We start from the raw sequence: 25582 nt of genomic DNA, 5'->3' as shown, positions 1-25582 counted from the left end.
ACGGGGGAAGGATTGCATGAAGGGGATTGTAACCATGGCAATGAGACGATATACGATAGAATGAACGTAAAACTAATGTTCTCCCATGTAAACTATCACATAATCCACAATAAAACATTTAAGAAAAAAAAAATTATTATAACAATTTACTGGCCATCAGAAAACAGCCAATTAAGAAGAATTCTGACCATCCAAATTTCATACCAGGGCCTCTAATTAGTAGAGTTCAGTCCTTACCAGAACACTATGTCAGAGGGCATCTTGGAAATGTAGAGTTGGCAGTTCATCTCTGCCCCATGAGAAAGGACTTAGAAGCAGAGGGAGTGGGAATACTGAGCACTAATCCTCCAATCATCCACACAGCGGGTCAGCCTTGCCCTTGTTCTGCCTTCACCTGCCATACCTGAACCATCAGGTATTCTACCTGAACCTAGAATTCCAAAGGTCCATCAAGCTACATGATTGAGAAAGTCTTTTTGGGTGGTAAGATAACAATCACATCCCTGATATTCCATGGTCTCCCTTAGATAAAGCAAATCCCTGTTCAAAGCCCCTCACCAGAAACCAATACATAGCTAGGATATATTACTTGTATGGGTTTTTCTTTGTTTTCACTGGATTTATCTTTATGGTTATCTTCTATTTGTATCAAACAGTACTGGTTCTCCCTTTAATAAATTTATTTAAGCTAAAAAAAAAAAAAAAGCAGCTAGGGAAAACAGAAGTGTTACATACAAAGGCAATCAAGTCAGACTAAGCTCAGATCTCTCAGCAGAAACCATGCAAGCAAGAAGGCAATGGGGAGACATATATAAAACCCTTAAAGAAAAAAATTGCCAACCAAGAATCCTTTATCCAGCAAAGCTATCAATCAAATACAACAGGGTAATCAAAACATTCCAGGATAAACAGAAACTAAGGGATTTTGCCAAAGCCAACCCTGTGCTACAAAATTCCTGAAGGGAGTTCTGTGAACTGAGAACCAACAACAACAGACAACAACCAGGGATTGATATACGTGGAAGCACCTCCCAGAATTAAATCAACAGAAGGAAGAGTCGAGAACAGAACAAAACTATAAGAACAAACTCAGAGAATCTGGGAGGTCAGTCTATGATCAAAACAATTACAATGTAAAAGAAGGCAAACACATAGGAACAGAGATCCAGATGGTAAGGTCACGTAGATTACAGGATAAAATAGACTGCACTAAATGGAGAGAAAAGTTAATGGACTATAAGGCAACCTCAAAGAAAATGAACACTTCACAATATACCAAGAAAATGAAAATCCAAGAAGAACATGGAAACATTAAAACTATGAGGAAACTCACAAGAAAGAACACAAAAAGCATGAACTCAACAAAGGAAGACACACAGAACAAAGAAAGCAGCAACACTACAATAAAACAAACATAATGGCAGCAATTAATCCATACCTATCAGTGGTTACGAATCGGGTTGCGAGCCTCAAGGTCAGCAGTTCGAAACTACCAGCTGCTCCGCGGGAGAAAGATGAGGCATTCTGCTCCCGTAAAGATTAACAGCCTCGGAAACCCCGTGCAGGGTCGCTATGAGTCGGAACCGACTCCACGGCACAACAACAACATTAATAATTACACTGAGTGTAAATGGATTAAATGCACCTGTTAAGAGACAGAGAGCGGCAGAATGGATAAGAAAACAAGATCTTTCAATATGCTGTCTGCAATAAACACATCTCACACACAGAGACAAAAACAGATTAAAAGTCAAAGGACTGGAAAAAATATGCAAAGCTAAGTGCAATAAAACACGAACAGGAGTGGCAATACTAAGCTCTGATAAAATAAACTTTAAGACAAAAACCAGCATAATAGATAAAGATGGATATTATCTCATGAGTAAAGGAACAATTAAACAAGATGACATAACCATAATAAATATCTATGCTCCCAATGAAAGAGCTCCAGAGTATATAAAGCAAACTCTAATACATTTGAGGAAAGTAAATGAATTTACAATAATAGTGGGTGATTTTAATACACCACTTTCAAGAATGGATAGAACAACCAGAAAGAAAGTTGACAAAGACACAGACGAACTAAATAACACAATCAGCCAACTGGACCTCATAGAGGTGTACAGAGCGTTCAACCCAACAACAGCACAATACACATTATTTTCCAGTGCACATAGAACATTCTCCATGTTCTAAGACCATGTCTTAGGCTACAAACCAAATCTTCATAAATTTACAAATATTAAAATGCTACAAAGCATCTTCTCAGACCACAATGCTATCAAATTAGAAATCAGCAATAGGAAGACCAAGGTAATAAAGTCAAATACTGAATAACACCCTATTGAAACTGAATAACACCCTATTGAAAAGCAAGTGGGTAGTAGAAAAAATTGAACGTGAATTCACAAAGTTCCTAGAAACAAATGAGAATGAAAACACAACATACCAAAATCTTTGAAACATGGTGAAAGCGGTGCTGAGAGGACAATTTATTGCAATAAACACACACATCCGAAACGAAGAAAGAATCCAAATTAACATAGCATCTACAACAATTAGAAACAGACCAAGAGCGGGAACATAACAGTCACCAAAAGAAAAGAATTAATAAAGATATGAGCAGAAATAAATGAGCTAGAAAACAGAAAAACTATAGAAAGAATCAACAGGACAAGAAGCTGGTTCTTCAAAAGGATTAACAAAATTGACAGATGATTGGCAAACCTAACAAAAGAAAACCAGCAACACCACACAAGTAACATGCATTAGAAACCATATGGGCGACGTCACTACAGAACCAAAGGAAATCAAGAGGATAATAACAGAATACTATGAAGAGTTGTTCTCCAACAAATTAAAAAAGTTAAAAGAGATGGATACATTTTTAGATAAACATGACCTACCTAAACTTACACACAGTGATGGAGAAAACATGAACAAACACGTAACAAAAGAAGAAATTGATCAGGTCATAAAAAAACTCCCAACCAAAAGAAGTCCAGGCCCAGATGGCTTCACTGGTGAGTTCTACCAAAATTCAAGGAAGAGCTGTCACCAATTCTACTCAAATTATTCCAGAATATAGAGGAGAATGGGAAACTTCCTAATACATTTTATGAAGCAAGCATAACCCTCATACCAAAATCAGGGAAGGACATCATTAAGAAAGAAAATTATAGACCAATATCCCTTATGAACAAAGATACAAAAATTCTCAACAAAATCCTAGCCAACAGAATCCAGCAACACATAAAAAAATAATACATCATGACTGCTGTTGCTATGAGTGTTGATAGTTGATCCAAGAAGAATGAAGTCCTTGACAACTTCAATCTTTTATCCATTGATAAGAATGTTGTTTATTGGTCCATTGCTGAGGATTTTTGTTTTCTTTACATTGAGATGTAATCCATACTGAAGGCTGTGCTCTTTGATCTTCATCAGTAAATGTTTTAAGTCCTCTTCACTTTCAGCAAGCAAGGTTGTATCATCTGCATATCGCAGGTTGTTAATGAGTCTTCCTCCAATCCTGATGCCATGTTTTTCTTCATATAACCCAGCTTCTTGGATTATTTGCTCAGCATACAGGTTGAATAAGTATGGTGAAAGAATACAACCTTGTCGCACACATTTTTTATTATAAACCATTCATTGTTCCCATGTTCTGTTCAAACAACTGCCTCTTGGTCCAGGTACAGATTCTGCACGAGCACAATTAAGTGTTCCAGAATACTCATAATTCACAATGTTGTCCAAAAACTTGTCATATCCATATAATTGAAAGCCTTTGCATAGTCAATAAAGCAAAGGTAAACATTTTTCTGATATTCAGAAACCACCACTACAACTCACCAAAATAGGTTGTAGAATATTGTCTTTATGGACTATGTTACGTTAGTTGACCATGGTGTCCCCTGAGACTATGGTTCTGAGCCCCAGCCCTAGCAACTCATTGCCTTAAAGTGCTTGATAATATCTAGGAAGTTTTCATCATTTTGCCTGCAGAATGGATTTCTGCTATGGTGCTGTGGGATAAGCATGGGACTGATAACTGGAAGGTCAGTGGTTCAAACCCAGCTCCTCAGAAACCCTATACAGGGTTGCTGTAACTCAGAGCCAACTGAACAGCACTTAAAAACAACACTCCACCATATTCATACTTGTGTTGGCAGCAAAGGTAGATACTCATGTACAAATATCCTCTTTCAAACTCATGGTTGTGGAATTATATGAATGTATTTATGTTCTCCTCTGCCTCTCTTACCCATTCAGCCTATGTCTCAATCCATGTATCTACGCACAGAACATTATTTTTCTAAGGGTGTGTATATATCACTACTTACCTCTATCCCCTTTAGCTCATGCAAACTTCCCCGTGTCTTCTTCATTATTCTTCTGCCACCCTCCCTCTTGTTGCATATTGTCCTTCCCCTTCGTGTATACTGCCCACCCCATCACCCACATTAACATGTGCCTGCCCTCTAACCAGTGAATTACTCTTCCCTCCCTCCCGCTTCTGGTAACCATCAAAGAATGTTTCTTTTAAGTATGAAAAGTTTTTTTAATTTTTTACAATAATGGTCTCATACAATATTTGTCCTTTTGTGATTGACTAATTTCACTCAGAATAGTGTCCTCCAGGTTCACTGATGTTATGAGGTGTTTAGCAGATTCATCGTTATTCTTCACCATTGCATAGTATTTCATTGTGTGTATGTACCAAAGTTTGTTTATCCATTCTTCCATTGATGGGCATTTAGGTTGTCTCCATCCTTTTGCTATTGTGAATAATGCTGTGATGAACATTGGTGTACATATATCTACTCATGTCCTGGTTCATATTTCTTGTAGATATATACCAAGCAGAGGGATTCCTGGGTCATATGTCCAACATTGTGAGGAAGCAACATACAATTTTCCACAGTGGATGAACCATTTTACAGTCCCATCAGCAATCTAGGAGGGTCCCAGTCTCTCCACACACTCATCCGCATTTGTTGTTTTTTGAACTTTGCTATTAATGCTGGTATGAGATGTTATCTCATGGCCATTTTGATTTGCATCTCTCCAATAGCAAAGGATCGTGAATATTTCTTCAGGTTTGCTGGCTGCCTGAATAACTTCCTTAGTGAAGTGTCTGTTCATTTCCTATGCCCATTTTTTTTTTTTTAAGTTTTTATTGTGAATTGAGTGAAAATTACAAAGCAGACCATCAGTTTTACACCCAACAACTCACATACTTTGTTTCATTACAATGATTACAATCTCCTCTATGTACCATCAGTTATCAGTATTTCTTTCTATTCATTTTAGCTCTTTTTTTCCCCCTAAACACTCAGGCATATATGATAATTTTAACCACCAAACGGCAAATTCTATAAGCCTGCCTCCTGGCCACCAGCACCCAATTCCTCTCTTTCCTTAAGTCCAGAGTCCTCAGCTGCTCCCTCTCTCCATGTCCCCATCTCTGCCTCCATCTCTGGTGTTGTGCTTCTCTGGATAGGGACCCACATTCCACTTGTGCTCTTCTCCCTTGATGGTCCCTCCTCTGTTTCTGGACTGTAAGATTAACTACTACCCCATTTTTGTTACAAAACTTCTACCTTTACAATTGTGATACTCACAATTACTCAGGATAACAATTACTCACTTTTGAATCATAAGAATCTTATCCCCATCTCTTTCCACCAGACCCATCTAGACAAGATGTGAGGGTTGGAAATGTAAAGGTAGATGTTTTGTAGCAAAAGGACAGGAGTGGTTGACTTTGCAGCCCAGGAGCGGAAGTCCCCAAGACCATCAAGGGTGAAGAGTGGAGTGCAGGACCCTACCCAGAGAAGCAGTGACGCCAGAGATGGATGCTGAGACAATGACATGGAGAGAGGGAACAGCTGGGGATTCTAGACCCAGAGAGGGAGAGGGGCTGTGTGCTGATGACCAGGGGAAAGGCTTGCAGGGTATACACTTTGGTTGGTTGATGATGCGTGGAAGGGATTTTAACGATGGCAATGAAACAATATACAATAGGATGAATATAAAGCTAATGTTCTCCCATGTAAACTATCACATAATTCACAATAAAACATTATCAGATGAGGGATATCATTGCTGAAGTCAGATGGATCTTGGCTAAAATCAGAGAGTACCAGAAAGATATTTACCATGTTTTATTGACTATGCAAAGGCTTTCAACTGTGTGGATCTTGACTAGCTATGGATAGCATTGTGAAAAATGGGTATTCCAGAACATTTAACTGTGCTCATGAGGAATTTGTACATAGACCAATAGGCAATCATTTGAACAGAACAAGGGAACTGAATGGTTTAAAATTAGCAAAGGTGTGTGCCAGGGTTGTATTCTTTCACCATACTTATTCAATCTGCATGCTGCACACATAGTCCGAGAATCTAGATTTTATGAAGAAGAACATAGCATCAGGATTGAAGGAAGACTCATCAACAAACTGTGTTATGCAGATGATACAACCTTGCTTGCTGAAAGCAAGGACTTAAAATACTTACTGATGAAGATCAAAGACCACAGCCTTCAGTATGGGTTGCACCTCAAATTAAAGAAAACAAAAATCTTTACCTCTAGACCAATAAATAAGATCATGGTAAATGGAGAAAAAAATTGAAGTTTTCAAAGACATCAATTTGCTTGCATCCACTATCAACACTCTAGAGCCCTGGTAGTGTAGTGGAGTATAAGCTGCGCTGCTAGCAGCAAGGTCAGCAGTTGAAATCTACCAGTCACTCTACAGGAGAAAGATGAGGCTTTCTGCTCCTAATACGATTTATAACCTTGGAAACCCTATACAGGGTCACTATGAGGTAGAACCAAATAAGTGGTACACAACCACCAAGATTAGTAGAAGCTGCAGTCAAGAAGTCAAATGATGTACTGCATTAGGCAAATCTACTGCACAAGACCTTCTTAATGTGTTCAAGAGCAAAGATATCAGTTTGAGGAACTAAGGTGGAGTCTGACCCAAGCCATGGTATTTTTCAATAGCCTCATATGTAAGTGAAAGTTGGACAGTGAATAAGGAAGACCAGAAAAGAATTGATGCATTGAAGTTATAGAGTTGGACTGCCAGAGAACAAACAAATCTGTGTTTGAAGAAGTATAGCCAGAATGCTCTTTAGAAGCTAGGATGGCCATACTTCATTCCTCATACTTCAGACATATTATCAGAAGGGACAGTCCATGGAGAAAGGCATCATACTTGGTAAAGTGGAGGGTCTGAAAATAGAGGAAGATCCCCAACTAGATGGATTGGCACAGTGGCAATAGCAGTGGGCTCAAGCGTAGCAACGATTGTGAGGTTGGAGCAGGACCCGGCAGTGTTATGTTCTGTGGCTCACAGGGTAGGTATGAGTTGGAACCAAGTCAACAGCACCTAACAACAACAAACACTAAGTGTAATCTTCTAACTCTATGTGTTTAACTTTTCTTAAAACAATACACTTCTATTATAAGTATATTCACAAATAAAAAAAAAAACGCCTTGTCAAATATGTGTCCTATTGATTTGCATGGTCACTCAGAGGTCAAGCAGAGCAGTTGTTCTAGTTTCTCCAGGTTTTCCTTCTTCTCTCATTGGTGGTTCTCCTTTCTTTGTTCCTCTCCTCAGTTACTGGTACCACCATGCATAAACTCCTCCACATCAGCCTACTTCTTCCTGCTCATATTCTGTGTCTTTGTACACAAACCTCTTCTCACTTTCTTACCTATTTTCTCTTCAGTGGATACAATCCTTTTCACTACAATTCCATCTCTCACACACTCCTTCCCTCTCACTTTCATCTTCAATCATGCCCTTTAGACCTCTCACCTCTCCTCTCATCCACTCCAAGAACTCCTGCCCCTGGAGGGCCCTAGTTTGAGGAAAGGCTATTGGTCCCAAAATCTGCTGAAGTGGCTGAGAGGATAACTGGGGCAGTGATGGGGGTGTGGATGCATGGATGCTGGGCATGAGGAGGCCAGGTGGCCAGCCTAATTTCCCAGGTCTCTGTGGCTGGAGGGGGTGGGCCTGCTGAAGTAGGGAACACAGGCCATGTCCCGCTGCTCAACAGCCGGGGACACACACACACGTCCTGACCTAGACAACCAATTAAGACCTGCTTAAGGTCTGCTGCACATACTGCCTTCTAATGAAGCAGAATCCCTTGTAAAGAGTTGCTTATTTTTTTAACTCACTCCCTTGGCTCAATTTCCAGCCAAACAATAGACAATCATATAAGGAGAACAATAGGGAGGTGCATACTCCTTTGAGAACTCAACCATTTGAAATCAAAAGGGCAGCAGCTATGGAAGGAGAGAGTTCATAAGAAAGGATTAGGAAAGATGGAGGAATAGAAACAGGAAACACAGGAAGGAAATAAAGCAGGTGTTGGGTGAACAATGAGGCATCTAGTAGGTATGCTTGATGACAATCTGAACTGGGCAGGAATTTAAGATCAAGGTCAGGAGTGATTAATATGCATGCAGGAAGTCATCAAAATTTAAACACAAGCAGTATGAATCTTATTAAATCTTCAATGGCTTCCTAGAGCCTGAAGGAATTAGTGGTATCCTAATGATTAAAGCAACAACATTAAAAAAACAGCACTAGGAAATAAATTAACCTGACCCTTATAAAAGAAGCTACCACAACATACTAATCCACTTCAACTGACTCTAGATGACTCTCCTTAGCATCTGTGATTTTTCTTCAATGTAACAAATGTCTCCTTGTCTCCCGAGTTAGACGGCTCGGCTGAAAAGTGAAGGAGATGTTCCAGGGCTTGCGTTTTTTTGGGATCTAAGTGATAATCTTCCACAAGCTCCGCACTGGCAATCACACTGTTATCTGCTCTATGTCTGTCTCCCACTTGCTCACCGAAGCACCAGAGAACAACACCTCCTCATGTGGCATCTTCTCCCTGCTGTGTTGCGCACATTTTTCTGATTACAGCGCCCCTGCACTCAGCGATGCCCTGACTGGCTACTATTCACAGAGCAGTAGTACTATTCACGGGGAAATGACAGAAGACAACACAGAGGAGCTGTCTCTGAAATATCAATTCCCACAAGGGCTGGTTTTCAGCAGCATCCACTAGCTGGCAGAGCGTGAGGTGAGGGTGTTCTTTTTCCTCCTGACCTATTTCTATTTAATCTTACAGGAAAATCATAATCTTACTGATGACAGAAGTAGTGTGTGATGCCTCAAACTCAAAATAATCATAATGCTGAACAGAAGGAAAAACAGGGGTGTGAATAAAGACTGGAGATGAGATGGATAAAAGAGATCTCAAAAGTTAATTGTCCTAAGTTAATTCAGTAATTAATAAACTATCTCTTATGGATGTTGTACAAAAATTGTTTAACTCATATTCATATTACTAATAGCTCTCACTGTTGTTTTCGCTGTTAAGTGCCTCTGAGTCAGTTCTGACTCATAGTGACCTTCTATAGGGTTTCCGACAGTGGCTGGTGGGTTTGAACCACTAACCTTATGGTTAGCAGTCCAGTGCTTATCCTAAAGCGCCATAAGGTTTTTTTTAAAAAATCTTGGTTGTATTACTAATAGTGCTCCTTAGAAATGCTTACTCTATTTAAATGGTAGGTTAGTAGGTGGTCTTTACTTTCTTCTTTATACATTTCTATAGTATTTTATTAATATGGCTGTAACCAAGACATTGGAGGTTGAAGTTCACCCAAGGAGACCTCAGAAGAAAGGTCTAGTACGCTACTTCTAGAAAATCAGCCACTGAAAACCTACGGAGCACAGTTCTACCTTGACACATATGGGAACATCATGAATTGGGGATGCGACTTGACAACTGCTTACAATTGTTGTTGCTGCCAGGTGCTGTCAAGTCAGTTCCAACCTTACGCGCAGCAGAACTAAACCCCACCTGGTCCTGTGCCATTCTCACAATCTGTTCTACTTTGAGCCTATGGTTGCAGTCACTGTGTCAAGCCATCTCTTTTTCACCCATTCTCTACTTGACCAAGCATGATGTCCTTCTCCAGGGACTGACCCGCCTGGTAGCATTTCCAAAGCACACGGCATGAACTGAGAGATTAGGTGTCATGTATTGTTAAGTACTGTCATGGCAGGCAGCCTTTAAGACAGTTTCCAGTGATTCCCACCTCCAGGTACTCAGACCCTTGTGTAGTCCCCTGCCATGCTGTACAAGTATATGGCACAAGTGTTAATATGGGACTTCTGAGAGTAGGTTATAAAAGAATCTGGCTTCCCTCCTGGGCACTCTGGTTCTCTCTTGGATCACTAGTTCTGAAGAAAGCTGGCAAGCATATTGTGAGCAGCAATATGGAGAGGTCCCTGTGACCAGGGCATGCAGTCTCCAGCCCAGGAGGAACTGAGGCCAGCCAAGTGATCTTGATAGTGAGTCTTTAAGCCCCAGTCAAATCTTGAGACAACTGCAGTTCCAGTCAATAACTCAATGGCAACCTCATGAGAAATCCTGAGACAAAGGAACCCAGCTAAGCCATTCCTGTACTTGTGGTCCCAGAAAAAGTGTCATAATAAATATTTGCTATTTGAAGGCTAAGTAGTTACACAGCAATAGATAACTAATACAGTTATCCATACATTACTTCTTTTAATCCTCATAATAGCTCATTAAGGTAGGCACTCTTCTTACCCCATCTTACAAATACTGAAAATGGAGCTGAAAGAGGTTAAATAGTGCATCTAAGAGTCCACAGCTAGTAAGCAGTAGGGTCAGGATTCAATCCTATGCAGTCTGATTGGAGAACCCACATTGTTAGCCACTGACACAGTCTTCCTCAAATTGCTTTTATACTCAGAAATATAATTAAAAGGTATTTCCATCCCTAGAAATGAAATTCCTAGTCTTCTTTCACTCCCATCTCAGAAGTAGAGTCCCTTCCTTGCTTCCAAGTGACATTTCCTCTTCTTCTCTTCTGTTCCCTTCTGTTTCTCTCAGGAAGTTCCCAATCTCTAGAATTTCCAGAGGCCCTTCTCTCTCTCCCCCAGTGCCAACTCCCACCCCTGCCCACCCTGTGGGTCAGCTGAGCTTAGCTTGTCAGCCTATGGCACTGCCATCTTGCACTGTCTCCAGCATTACAGTTCTGTCTCCTAAGTTTAGGAGGTTCTCACTGCAGGGACTCCAGAGCCAAACAATGTGCTCTGTTCCTGGCTCGTCTGGATGGTAGTAAGGTGCCCTTTCAACCTCTGCTGTTTTCTTCCTTTAAAACTAGCATGATACAAACCTGAGCTCAGAAGAGCAAGGTAGTGTCTAACTACCACTGCCAACTGCTCTGAAAGGGATCACATTAAAAGGTCCTGAATAGAGTGGGAGAAAATGTGAAGTAAAACTCAAAACCATAAAAAGATCTGGTGTACTGGTCAGAGAGAGACTGGTCAAATCCTGAGATCATGCTCCTTGGTCACCTTTCAGGTCTGAAATGGAAGTAGCCACCAAGGCTCAATTTTCACCCAAGCAACAGGTAGGTATATGACGGGCAACAACATCACATACTGAGATTGAACACCACAGTATGTTCAACTATTTGAGAACAAAAGGATAGCATGTACCTAAGGACAAACTTCAGGACAGGGAAAGAAGGAGGAATGGAAACAAGAACCACAGGAAGGAAGTGGGTAAAGTGATGTTACACAGAGAAGATTGCAATCAAAACGAAACAAAGTATATGGCTTATTGAATATAACAGTGATAAACCTTCACTGAATTCACAATAAACAGTAAAACAAAATACTATTGTGATGGCAAAACTGACAGTTCCCCTACAGGGATTCATGCACCTCACTAGCATTTGCAAAGCTGCCCAATCCTCTTGGTGGACCACTAGCACTTTATGGGCAGACTCCCACCCACTCATTTGGTAGGAGTCACAAGACCAGAGCTAGAAGGGCCACATCAATCAAAGCAATTCACTGCAATGCAAGTCCGAGCAGATACTCTTGCTGCTTAGGTAAGGAGGCAGAGAACAGAGTTCTGGCTGCTGAAACAGCTGGAATTTATAGGGCTGGGTACAGAGGCATTTTTGTGTAGGGGTGACACTGCTAGGTTTCTAATGAAGAGTAGTTACTGCAAGTTGAGAGCCGAATAGAGATTCCAAAGGCCTGGGATTCCAACCCAGGCAGAGTGGAGAGTCCAAGTCTCTTAGGCATTCATTTGAGTCCTCAGAAAGACCACACCTTAGGAGTACCAACTAGTAGTGCAGAGGTGGGAGAAAGTAAGGTGTGTGGACCAAATCTGCCTTTCCACTTGTTTTGTAAATAAAGTTTTATTGGAATATAGCCAAGCTCATTTGTTTACGCTCAAGTGTTTATATATACAGCGTATGCTGGTTTTGTACTATATCGGCATGGACTGTAAGAGTCATAAGAGCCAAAGATATGTATTATCTAGTGCTTTACAGAAAAAGTTTGATGAGGTCTATAACAGAGTAGGGTCCACACCCCAGGATTAAGGACAAAACACAAACAGATCTACCTAACCAAGAACAAAAACCAAGGCTGGATGGATCAAAAAGATGTGCCAGTAATTTAATTTTCCCCAGAATAAAACTCAACACACTTTAAAGGGTAAAAACAACAACACGATAATCTCTACAAGGTATTACCTATTATGTCATGCATATGAAATAATGGCTATGCATGCCATTTGAAGCAGGAAAATTTGACCCATAATGAAGAAGAGGAAGAAAAGCAGTTAATAAAACAGAAACAGACCCCCAGATGACAGAATTAACAGACAAGGACTTTTAAACTATTATTATAAATATTTATGTTCATATTGCAGATGAATATTTTGTTACATATATTTTTATACAATAAAACAATCAAAAATATGTATTCAAATACTTAGAAAAAGATGAACATAATGGGTGAAGAACAGGAGAGAATCTCAAAAGAAAATTGAAAACTATAACTACAAAAAAAAAGAAGGGAAATTCTAGATCTGATCAGTATAATATATAGGAGAAAAAAGGGCTCCCAGTCCTTTAAAGATTTATAATGAAAAGTTTACAGATAAGTGATAATGTATTTGTGATATGCTTCAAAATAATCTAGTTTAGGGAAGGATCTGTGGCAGGGGGCATAAGTGAACTCAGAGCTGCAATGAATTGATGGTTATTTTGACTAAGTGAAGACTGTATAGGAGTTTATTGTACTGTGCCCTCTACTTTTGTGTATACTTGACATTCTCCATATTCAAAAGTTAGAAAAAAGCTCCGTCTCCACAAAAACAAGCTTTTTTTAACTGTATAACATGATGTTCAAATGAAACTACATATATATTATTCCTCTCTTATCTTTGTCAAACTCCCTAAAATATGTCCCACCCACTTTATAATGAATTTTCACAGATTTCAAAGAAGGGCAGGTCATAAAAACTGTGAACATTTGAGTGAACATCATTCTCTTTTTCTCTCCTGTATGTAAATACACACACACGTGAAAATTAATATTTGAGTTTCTAAATCAGGATATTATTCTGTAATTTACTTTTTACAAACTTTATGTTGTAAACATTATTCCATGTCAACAAACCCAGGTCCACATTATCTTTTTTAAAATGGCTGCACATTATTCATTATTGAGGGTCTGAATGCCCTGGGGAGAACTGAACCACAACTCAGCAACTGCTCCTCTGAAACCTTATTCAGGGCCGCTATGAGTCAGAGCCAACTTAGTGGTACTTAACAACACATGCCCTGTAGGATGCACTGAACTTTTGTATTTCAGTGGGAGACATTGGAAGTCTGTGTTCTAGAAAGCAGTTTCAAGCCAAGGAAGAACATCAGAACATACATAGTTTTGTTTTTTCCTTTTTAAGCTTTTATTGTAAATTGAGTGATAGTTTACATGGGAAAACATTGGTTTTACACTCATCATTTCATTATAATGATTACAATCTCCTCATACATCATCATTCAATGGTAATTGCTTCTATTCCCTCTTATGTGTTTTTTTGTTGTTGTTGTTTAGTTTTGGGTTTTCTTTGGGGGTGGGGAGGATGTACACAAAAACACTCAGGATTTTTATAATCACTTAAAGAACTAAAGGACACATTCTGTAAGTCTGCCTCCTGGATGCCAGCACACAAACGTTCTCTTTCCATGAGTCTAGAGTCCTCAGCTGCTCTCTCTCTCCATGTCCTCATCTCTGCCTCCATCTCTGGTGTTGCTGCTTTTCTGGATAGGGTCCTACATTCCATTCATGCTCTTCTTCCTTGATGGTCTAGAGTCCTCTGTTCCTGAACTGTAAGATTAACTACTCCCTCTTTTTGTTACAAAACTTCTACCTTTACAGATGTGACAGTCACAATTAGTCATGATAACAATTACTCACTATCGAATCCTAAGAATCATATGCCCATCTTCTTTCACCAGACCTATCTAGATAGGATGAAAACTATTCCATGGAAGTTATACCTTCCTCCGCACACTCTGATACTAAACTCCCTCTTGAAAACTTGTAAGCCAATCATTCCATGCCTTTATAGCCCCTTCATTTTAGGTAGCTATCATCCCTGTATACAGAGTGGATAGGATTGACACTTGAGGTGAAGACTCCTTCCCTCTCAGTTGGTATTTGGAGCTACTACATCCATAAGTGTAATCAAGTTCATCAAATTGTAGCAATTTACACTTATTTCCTTTATCAAAACTTTTTTGTTTTTATCTTCCCCTAGTTGAGTTCTGTCCATCAAGCCATTGAAACTGTATCCAACAGGTACTATCTACAAATTTGGGTGTTCTTGTGTACCTCCCCTCACTTCACATCAGCTGGATGCTTCACTTTCAGCTCTAGCCCTTTGTGACTATGTCCTTGTAAATGGGCTCAGGAGTCCCCAGGTCTCAACACACTTCAAACCAACCAGCCCTTCCTCTTCTCTCTGTCATCTCAAGGTCAATGGGAGTCTATGGAACATGGTTGAACTCAGTCTATATCTTCATTACTGCCTTTCCCCCACTTCCACTCACATGTAGACCAACATGGTCACAAGCAAGCTTACATGCTTGCTCATGTGTACCCTTTGAGTATCAGTCTTGGAGGGGGGGACGGGGGTTTGTCCTGAAGGGACTTGATTGTCTTGATAGAACATACATAGGTGGGTTTTTTTTAAAAAAACTGTTTTATTGTGAATTATGTGATAGTTTACATGGGAGAACATTAGTTTTACATTCATCCTATCGTATATTGTTACATTGCCATGGCTACAATCCCCTCCATGCATCATCATCCAACCAAAGGGTATACCCCACAAGCCTGCCCCTTGGTCATCAGCACACAGCCCCTCTCCCTCTCTAGGTCTAGAGTTCCCAGCCGCTCCATCTCTCCACATCATCGTCTCTGCCTCCACCTTTGGCGTCACTGTTTCTCTAGGTAGAGTCCCGCACTCCTTCTCTTCTCCCTTGATGGTCCCAGGGGCCTCCGATCCTGGCCTGCAAAGTCAACCACTCCCCTCCTTTTGCTACAAAATGTCTACCTTTATATTTCTAACCCTCACAGTCAGTCCTGGTAGTAATTATTCACTATTGTACCACATGAGTGCTATCCCCATCTCCTTTCATCAGTCCCACTCAGACAGATTGGATATTACTCAGTGGAGATTCTACCTTCCTCTGCGCCCTCTGGATCTAGGCTCCCTCTTGAAAGCTTGTAAGCCAGTCACTTCTTGCCTTTGTAGCCCCCCATTTTGGGTAGCCAATGTCCAAGTTGCCCATCCCTATGTACCCTGTGTATAGAGAGGCTGTGAATGATCTTCACTGTAAAGAATTGTTCCACTTTTGAGCTACTCCATTCATAGGTATAGGTCAAGTTCACCAAACTGTATCAGATTACTCTGGTTTTCCTCTTCTTTCTTCTTCTAGATGAGCTCTGATCATCCAGCCATTGAAGCCAGGTCAAGTGGGTATTATCTGCAAGTGTGGGTGTTCTTGTGCATATGCCCTGTCTTCTTATCAGTTGGACACTTCATTCTCCATTCTAGTCCTCTGTGGCTATGTCACTGACTCTGGGCCCAGGAGTCCCCAGGTCTTGCCAAACTGCTGGCCAACCAGCTCTCCACCCAGGTTCACAGAATGTGGTTGGACTTAGCTCGCAGCTTCATTGCTGTTTTTCTCTCACTTCCCCTTATCGGTGCCCAACGTGGTCACCAGTCAGAACATGTGTCCGCTCGTGTATTCCCATTGAGTCTTAGTAGAACATATATAGTTTTAGGGACACATAAGGTCTTTGGGACCAGAGTTAGATAGAAAGGTTGTCTTAATCTATGTAGCAACAAGTCATGTTATAATAGAGTTTAAATGTATTTTTAAAATATACCATACAGCAAAAATTCATTTATATGCACTAGCAATAAGCATAAGGTCACTATGAGTCAGTACCAACTCAATGGCACCTAACAACAAACAATAAAATAAACATGAACAGAATTTAACTAAGTTACTGAAAGCTCTTTATAAATGTTAACATTTTCCAAATCACCAATGGACTGATCCTTAGGATACATTTTCCTACAAAAGTCATGCAAGATAGTAAGGATCTCTTGACAAAAATCTAAATTCATGATGTAGAACTGCTCTTCCTCTACCTGAAGGTTAGAGTTTTAAATAACCATTTTCATAAGACTATTCTCAGTGGAAGAATCTAAGACCTTAAGCAAAACTAGGGCCACAAGTGAACAAAAGCCCTTATAAATATTTTTATATGTGTTAAAATAAAATGATAAAAATAAGTAATCACTCAATTCATAATGAAAGTTTTGTTTTTTTAAAAAATAAACCAGATAGCAGTAGAAAGATATATATCTTCAATTATCATAATGAGTACATAGTGTAGGATACACACTCGACTGCAAGGTCAGTTTGAACCACAAGGTTGGCAATTCAAACTCACCAACCTCTCCTCAGAAACCCTATGCAGGGTTTCTATGAGTTGGAACTAACTGGACAGCACTTAACAACATATAATAATAATTTCCACTTACCATTCTTTGACCATGGAGATCTTAAAGTGTTTCTTATATATAGTTTGCTTTGTTGCAGTGAATATTCATAATAAAAAACATTTTCCCTCTGGGTCTAGCCCTATGCAAACAGTCAATGCCTGCAACATTTAATTTTTTTTTAACTTTCTTTTTATTGCTTTCGATAAAAAAAAAAAAAAAATTTGCTCAGTGTATAAAATTCAGACATATCAAGTAAACATCAGTGCAATACCACCATCTAAAAATAATTGCTATGAACAATTACGCTAAAACAGTACCAGATACCTCTTTATGTAAATATATATACTATATGACAGTGGGTCAAATTATGTACACTCTAGCTGTACAATTTATTTTAATCAACTTTTAGAAGAGACAAATACATCATTTTTCAACATAACTTCTTTGCTTTTCAACACAGTTTGTCTATCTATTCACATTCCTTTCCTATTCCCTTATTTTAAAATGTTTTAGGCTGAGCTGCAAGCCACAAATGCACCACTGTCTTCACTTCTTCATCAGAGGTGAATCTTCATCCTCGAAGGGCTGCTTTCAAGGGACCAAACAGGTGAAAGTCCAATGGAGCAAGATCAGGACTATAGGGAGGATGCTTTAACACCTCAAAGTAAAGTTTTTGCAGTGTCAAGAGAGTGGGCAGAAGTGTGTGGACTTACATTTTCACAAAAGATCACAAAGCCCTTGGATGGCCATCCTCTGCATTTAATCCGAAGTTTAGGCTTCAGCTTTTCATTGAACATCTCACTGTAATAAGCACTGCTGACTGTTGAACCTTTTTCCTGATAGTGTTCCAACACTGGCCCTTGAGAATCCCAGAAAACTCTAAGCATTTGGTTTCCAGCTGATAGTTGACTTTTGAACTTTTTCTTGGTCGGTGATTGAAGATGTTTCCATTCCATACTCTGCCGTTTACTCTCAGGCTCATAATGATGAATCCACATCTTGTCACCAGTAACAATTATTTTTAAGAAACTTTTACCTTCCTTTGAATATCAGTCCAAATTTTGTTTGCAGACGTCAAACGCTTCTGTGTGCTATCTTCCATAAGTTGTTTCGGTACCCATCTTGCACAAACTTTTCAAAACTCACGTCTCTCATGGATGATTTCATAGGCAGAGCCAGGGCTGATTTACAAATGATCTGCCACTGTCACTTGTCTATTTGACAGAATCTTCACATGCATGCTCTAAGTCTTCATCAGTTGTGGACATGGACGGGCGTTTTAATATAACTGGAGTGTGAATAATTTTTGATTCATCCTCATATATATTATTGTTAATTGCCATTTACCTTATATAGGATTTCTGAGGAGTGGTGGGTAAGTTTGAACCACTGACCTTGCAGTTCAAACCAACCCTGTAGTCCAGTGCATTATTCTGCTGCACCACAACAGGACTCAACACACACACACACACACACACACACACACATATATATATATACACACACACACATATATATACACATACACAAACACAGGAGTCAGTCAAAAACTATCCACATTCCAGTTATATTAAAACGCCAGTCCATGTCCATGGCTGATGACAACACTGAGCGTGCATGTGAAATGGTTCTGTTGAATAGACAGGTGATGGTGGCAAACCAGCCATAGCTCTACCTACGAAATAATCCAAAACAGACATGGGTTTTAAAGTTTTTGTGTGCGATAGGTACCAGGACAGCTCACAGAAGAGCATACACAGAAGTGTTTGGACATCTGCAAATAAAATTTGGACTGACAATCAAAGCAAGGTAAAAGTTTCTTTGCTAACATCCTCAGTCACTGACCAAGAAAAAGTTCAAAAGTCAACCATCAGAAGAGAGGGCATATGCATAAGAACACCCACAATTGCAAATAATACCCACTTGACCTGGCTTCAATGGCTGGATGATTAGAGCTCAACTAGAAGAAGAAAGAACAGGGAAAAAGAGTAATCTGATACAATTTGATGAACTTGATCTACACCTATGGCTCCAATAGCTCAAAAAAGGGTATAAATCTTTACAGTGAGGCTCATTCCCACCCCCTCAATACAGAGAGTAGACAGGGATGGGCAACTTGGACATTGGCTACCCAAAATGGGGGTGGAGGGCTACAAAGGCAAGAAGTGACTGGCTTACAAGCTTTCAAGAGGGAACCTAGATCTAGAGGGCCTGGAGGAAGGTAGAATCTCCAGTGAGTAGCATTCAACCTGACTAGGCGGGGCTGATGCAATGAAATGCAGACGGGTCTCTTATGATACAATAGTGAATAATTGTCATCAGGACTGATTGTGAGGGTTGGAAATGTAAAGGTAGACATATTATAGAAAGGAGGGGACTGATTAACTTTTCAGTCTAGGAGCGGAGGTCCCTAGGACCATCAAGGGAGAAGAGCAGAGAGCGGGACCCTACCCAGAGAAGCAGTGATGCCTGAAATGGAGCCAGAGATGATGACATGGAGCGATGGAGCAGCTGGAGACTTTAGATCCAGAGAGGGAGAGCGACTGTGTGCTGAAGACCTGCGGGGAACAGGGAAGGATTGCATGGAGGGGATTGTAACCATGGCAATGAGACGATATACAATAGAATGAATGTAAAACTAATGTTCTCCCATGTAAACTATCACATAATCCACAATAAAACATTTAAGAAAAAAACAAAAAAAACCCACTAATGTTAATTTATTTTTGCGATCTACAAAGATTATTCTTTTTTTTCTGTCTTTTGTCTCAACTGTCTCTCCAGATCCTCCTCACATTACCTGCAGCACACAAAATGAGTCTAAATGCCATTATTTCTTGTCAAAAGAGGAAACAGAAAAGTAACTAAATTAATAAGAATTCAAAGTGAAGTCCAGATCTTGAGAAATGCAAGTCAGTATCTTCTTTTCACAAAATTGTACTTTCTCATCATGTCTGCTTCTACTCTTCCATCCAACCAGTCCCTTATACATCTCTTACCTCAAAGATTCCTGTCACTCCTTACTCATGTCCACCAACACTGAAATACTAAGTTCTATATCTACCTACCAACCTTCTTCCTCTCTGAAAACATCTTTACTTCTTATGCACAGTTACCATACTTGCCCTAAGCTGAACTTTGCACACTCATTTCTTTGGGGAGGCCATGGCTTGCCAGAGACATAAACCCTTTTTAAAAAACAACTAGATTAAAAAACAATTTTTGATAAAGGAAATAAGGGTAAATAGCTACAATTAGATTAACTTGACCTATACTTATTGATGTAGTAGCTCAAAATGCCAACTGAGAGGGAAGGAGTCTTCACATCATGTATTAATCCTATCCCCTCTGTATACAGGGTAGATAGGGACAGGTAACTTAGACATTAGCTACCTAAAATGAGGGGGCAATAAAGGCATGAAGTGACTGGCTTACAAGTTTTCAAGAGGGAGGTTAAAAGTGTGTGGGGAAGATAAGAGTCCCCACTTCAAACTCTATAATTTTCATCTTGTCTAGATGGGTACCATGTTTGGTAAGGTGGAGGGTCAGAGAAAAAGAGGCAGACCCCCAACGAGATGGACTGGCCAAGTGGCAGCATCGATGGAATCAAGCATGGCAACAGTAGTGAGGTTGGCCCAGGATCGGGCAGTGTTTCATTCTGCTGTGCATAAGGTCACACCGACTCAATGGCACCTAACAACAAGATGGGTATGGTGAAAAGAGATGGGGATAAGATTCTTATGATTCAATAGTAATTGTTATCATAATTAATTGCAACTGTCACAACTATAAAGGTAGAAGTTTTGTAACAAAAACGGGGGAGTAGTTAATCTTACATTCCAGAAACAGAGGATTCTAGGACCATGCGGGACCCCATCCAGAGAAGCAGCGACACCAGAGATAGAAGCAGAGATGAGGACATGGAGAAAGGGAAGAGCTGAGGACTCTAGACTCATGGAAAGAGAGGGACTGGGTGCTAGCGGCCAAGAGGCAGGCTTTCAGAATGTGCCCTTTCATTGTTTAAATTATTATATATTCCTGAGTGTTCCCCACCCTCATCCCCTCCCAAGAAAAGAAAAACAGGGAATGGAAGCAAATGCTGTTGAATAATAATGCACAGAAGAGATTGTAACCATTGCAGTGAATTAATGGTGTAAAGCCGATGTTCTCCCATGTAAATTATCACTCAATTCACACACAAAAAAGAACTGTTCTGCACAAGACAATATCAGTAACCATGTGGCAAAGTAAGTCAAAAGATTTGTAAATTGATGGGGGGGGGGCTAAGGCACAAAGTGGCTGGCTTAAAGGCTTTTATGAGTGTACTTTGTTTCAGAACAAGGAGGGTAAGGCAGAATCCCCACTGCATAGTTTTCCTCTTTTCAAGATGTCTGGTGAAAGGGGTTAGGGGAGGATGGGGATAAGATTTTATGATTCAATTGTGTGTAACTGTAGTCAGAACAAATTGTGACTGAAACAACTATAAAGGTAGACGACTTGTAACTAATAGGGGGAGTTGTTAATCTTTCATTCAGAAACAGAGGACCCTAGGACCATCAAGAGGGAAGAGCATGAGTGGAGAATGGGATCTTAACCAGAAAAGCATTGACAGTAGAGACAGTGGCAGAGTCCATGGCATAGAGAGAGAGAGCAGCTGAGGACTTTATCCCCATGGAATGAGAAAGGCTGTGTGCCTTTGGACAGGAGGCTGGCTTGTAAAGTGTGCCCTCTAGACATTTAAATGACTATGTATTTTCCGTTTTGTATGTGTACATCAAAAAAATAAAGAAAAAGGAATAGAGGTAAATACTGCTGATGGTACATGGAGCGGACTGCAATCATTGCAGTGAAACAAAATATATAACTTATTGAACGTAAAGCTGATAATCAGCCCCTTAAACGTCTACTCAATCCACACACAAAAAAAACTGAAAAAAAGATTAAAAACAAAAAACAATGTGTTGAAATGCACATGTTGCCTCCTATCAGTTATGGGACTTTAGCCATACTACTAAATCTTTCTAACCTTGTTTGCAAAGTAGGAATAATGCTAGTATATATACAGTTTATAACAAGGTTTTGTTGTTGTTATGTGCAGTGGAGTCGGTGCCGACTCATAGCAACTCTGCACAGGGTTTCTGAGACAACAGGTACTCAAAAGGTATGATGCCATAGGATAAGCAGTCTACCTCACGGTCGATTTGAACTGGAAAGGTCGGTGGTCCAAACTCAGTTCCTTGGAAACCCTATATGGGTCGGAACCGACTCAACGGCACACAACAACAATAATTGTTGTTTTGCGTGCTTGACATCCAAGTGTGCCGTTGAGTCGGTTCTGACCCATAGCGACCCTGTATAGGGTTTCCAAGGAACAACTGGTGAGCTTGAACCAACTTTGTGGTTCAAACCGACTTTGCAGCCCAGTGTATGAACCCACAGCGCCACACATCTAATCCAAAAATATTACTTTTCTTCTTCCCACTGTCCTTAAAACAACTTCCTAGTTCTTTCCAACAAGAATTGAGAACAAAGATTACGCTGTGCAGCCACAAGAGACGTCCCTTTAGTAAAATCTCACCACTCACTTAGAATAACACCTATTTAAAGCTATACAGACAACATTCCTCCTCTCCTTAACCCTAAATCTCTGAGAGAGAAATTACATTTTGTATCTTTCCCGAAAGATGAATTGTATTGTGTTAACAGAATAACTGTAAAGAGCAATTGGTGGGTGCCCAGGTGCATTTCAGAGTTCCCTTAGGTTTCATTGCTCTAGCAGCCATATAAATAAGTTTGCTACATTAATCATACAACTGAAAGATAAGGGCTGGGAGTCGGGGAGGGACTACTTTAAACGATATACCGTAATTCTCAAGGTGTGACTCAAGTAGGTGACATGCGATGACGTGAGCCAAGCAAGTAAAGCATGAATGTGTCTTCATCCCTACGGAGTATAAAAGTGTCATAGTGTGTCCGTAGGAGCATGTGTGCACCGCAGTGTCTGAGCGCCGTACGCAACCCTTTAAACTCCAAACCCTACGAGACAGTTTTCCAGGTACTTACCTCTGCGGAAGAGCAGGTGGAGGACACTGGGCGCAGCCATGTTGACGCCGGTCACGTGGTGATGAATTCTGCCTCTCCTCCCCGCCCCGCCCCGGCCTCAGGAACCGGCCAGTCGCAGCCCTGCGGAAAACCCGAGGCGCCTAGGCAGCCCGAGGGTAGAGCGCGTGCGCGCCGCAGGCTGACTGCAGGAGCCCCGGCGGGGGAGCGGCTCTGGCACCCCGGCCAACAGGGGAACCCGCCGCCGGCCAAGCCCGCTCCGGTAGCGAGAGGCGGGCTCCAGCCGCGACTCGCGTGCACGCTCCGAATCCTTGCGCCCAGGTGGAATGGAAGAAGCTTCTCAGGTAAGCGTGGTATGCATTACCATCAACATTTTGGTGCGTAGAAATGTGAAAGTTGGGAGGGAAAAAAAATAAAGCACGATTTAGCTACACATAGTACTTCGTATCGTCTGCTACTTTGTTGCAAATTATTTCCCTGGATTTGGTTGAAAGGTAAAATCTGGTCAAAGTCACCAGCTGCCCTTTGGCTGTCCCAGAATCTCCATTACTCAGCAAAGACTCCAGACAAGACAGGATCTGTGTGCCGCTGCATCATCTATTCTAGGTACCCAGTGGATATGTCCAGGGGACTTTTCTTTCTCCAAGGACACCTCTCGCTCGGTGGCATTGACTGGAGTCTGGTTCCTAAATTTGAGAGGATGACGCCTGTCAATTGCGCTGCCAAGAGATGAAACCTACCGGAGACCAATTGTGAGTAAAGTGAGGGAGCTGATGTATCCCTGATGATGACGGTGCCCGTATTTACCAATTTCTCTATTCTTGCCTGCATTCTGGGGTAGATTTCCATCCTTTTATGGGCCAGGTTATTCATTTTAGTAGCTTCGGGGACCAGCACAGGACGTGGCGCCTGAGACATTTGTGGTGAAGAAACTGAACTAACTCTCCATGGACCCAGTCAAACCAAGAATGTAGCAGTTTCCTGGACTTTCAATGCATCAGGGTCGCTATGACTCAGAATCAACTCCATGACAACAATCAGCAAAAATTGATAAGGAATCTCGTAATTGTGTGTGATGTCTCTTAATTTGAAGGATTTAATTTAACTAGACACTCAGTGAAAAATCCAGGCAAATCAGAAATGATTTAAAGAAAATGTGAAAGTCCCCTTCCTCACCATCTTTACACTTCACAGTCCCACTCCCCAGTTAACCACTGTGTGTGTGATTCCAGACCTTCACCTTTCACATTGAAATATGGGTAAATATATATATTTTTTCCACATTCATTATAAACATCATATCTTAGAACACTCAGCTTTAAGCTCATTCTTTTTTTTTTTTTTTTTTTAAGCTCATTCTTTTTAATGACCACGAAGTCTCTTAGGAAGAATGTGTTTTGCCAGTTCATTAGAGGGCACGTGCTGTACTTCTTGGAGACCCAGTTTTGGATGATTTGGGGCTAGCTTGAAAGATAAATCATGGTCTCCTTCAAGGTAAATAAGGTAATACAAGTCTGAGAAGGCAATGTAATCCTACTGGTTACCTGAAACCCCACCTTTTCCAAACTCAGATTAATTCCAGGGGGAGGACTTTTGAATGGCAGTAAATCAGTCTTTTTTTTAAAAAACTTGAGAATTGAGAAGGTTTTCAGAGCAAGTCAGTTTTCCATTGGACAATTCATACCCAGTTTGTTTCATGCCATTGATTGCAGTCCTTACAATGTATTATCACACACCCCAATTCCTCCCTCTGTTTCCTGTTTCCAGTCTTCCTTCTTTCCTAATCCTTCTGAACTCTGTCTTTGGGTAAACGCTGCCCATTTGATCTCAAATAGTTGATTATTCTAAAGTGTACGTACCTCCCTAATGTTGCTGTTCCCCTCATAGACCTGTGTATTGTTGGACAGAAAGTTGAGTCATAGGGGTGAGTTCATTTCTAGACCTACAGCAGGGTTGAGGGCCATCGTCTCAAGGGTTCTACCAGTCCCTATCCAACCAGTAAGCCTGGTTTACTTCTTTATTTGTTTTTATGACAAATCTGTTTTCTGTATCACAGAAACTAGCAACCTGAGTGCAGCAAAGAAGCCTGAAAGTTAGCTGGGGAGAGAGGGAAAGTATAGTGTGGGATTCCTAGCAAAATGTTAGAAGTCCACTTGTAAACACATCTGAAATAGATGTGATTCCACTCAGCAGTTCAGAAGGAAAATGAAGAGGAAACACTTTGAGGACTCAGGTGGCACCAGCAGAATGGAATCCAATGAGGAAGCCACCAGTAAGTTCAGTACAGAATGTGGATCTCTAGAATGAGCTGGAAAGGAAGCAGGTGTGAGCTTGTACAAATGATAGCTCATCAGCAAGCCTTGATTTGGCTTCTGTGCTCCCATAGCCTTCTGACGCTAGAAGGATCAAAAGCTGCCAACATTGGCCCTCCAACATCATCACTTTATGAGATATGTGCAAACTAACCAACAGATTAAAAGGCTAGTGCACTGGCATCGAAGATCCCGTGCAATTCTTGAGTTCTGTGTTCCTGGGCATTCAGAACATTAAAACGCTT

General features: G+C 40.6%; 1 protein-coding gene across 1 annotated transcript in view; it reads right to left on the bottom strand.

Annotated features, from left to right (window-relative positions):
* The window catches only part of METAP1D (methionyl aminopeptidase type 1D (mitochondrial)), a 108436-nt gene extending 84493 nt beyond the window's left edge, over positions 1-23943 (bottom strand). The window contains 4 exon segments of the mRNA XM_006866694.1: positions 23029-23122; positions 23124-23453; positions 23636-23761; positions 23851-23943. Of these exon segments, the coding sequence (XP_006866756.1) occupies positions 23029-23122; positions 23124-23453; positions 23636-23761; positions 23851-23943 (643 nt within the window).
* Positions 23944-25582: the final 1639 nt, after the last annotated feature.

The sequence above is a fragment of the Chrysochloris asiatica genome, unplaced genomic scaffold (genome assembly GCF_000296735.1).
Source record: "Chrysochloris asiatica unplaced genomic scaffold, ChrAsi1.0 scaffold00094, whole genome shotgun sequence".
NCBI lineage: Eukaryota > Metazoa > Chordata > Mammalia > Afrosoricida > Chrysochloridae > Chrysochloris > Chrysochloris asiatica.
This window is presented reverse-complemented; position numbering and strand designations above follow the sequence as displayed.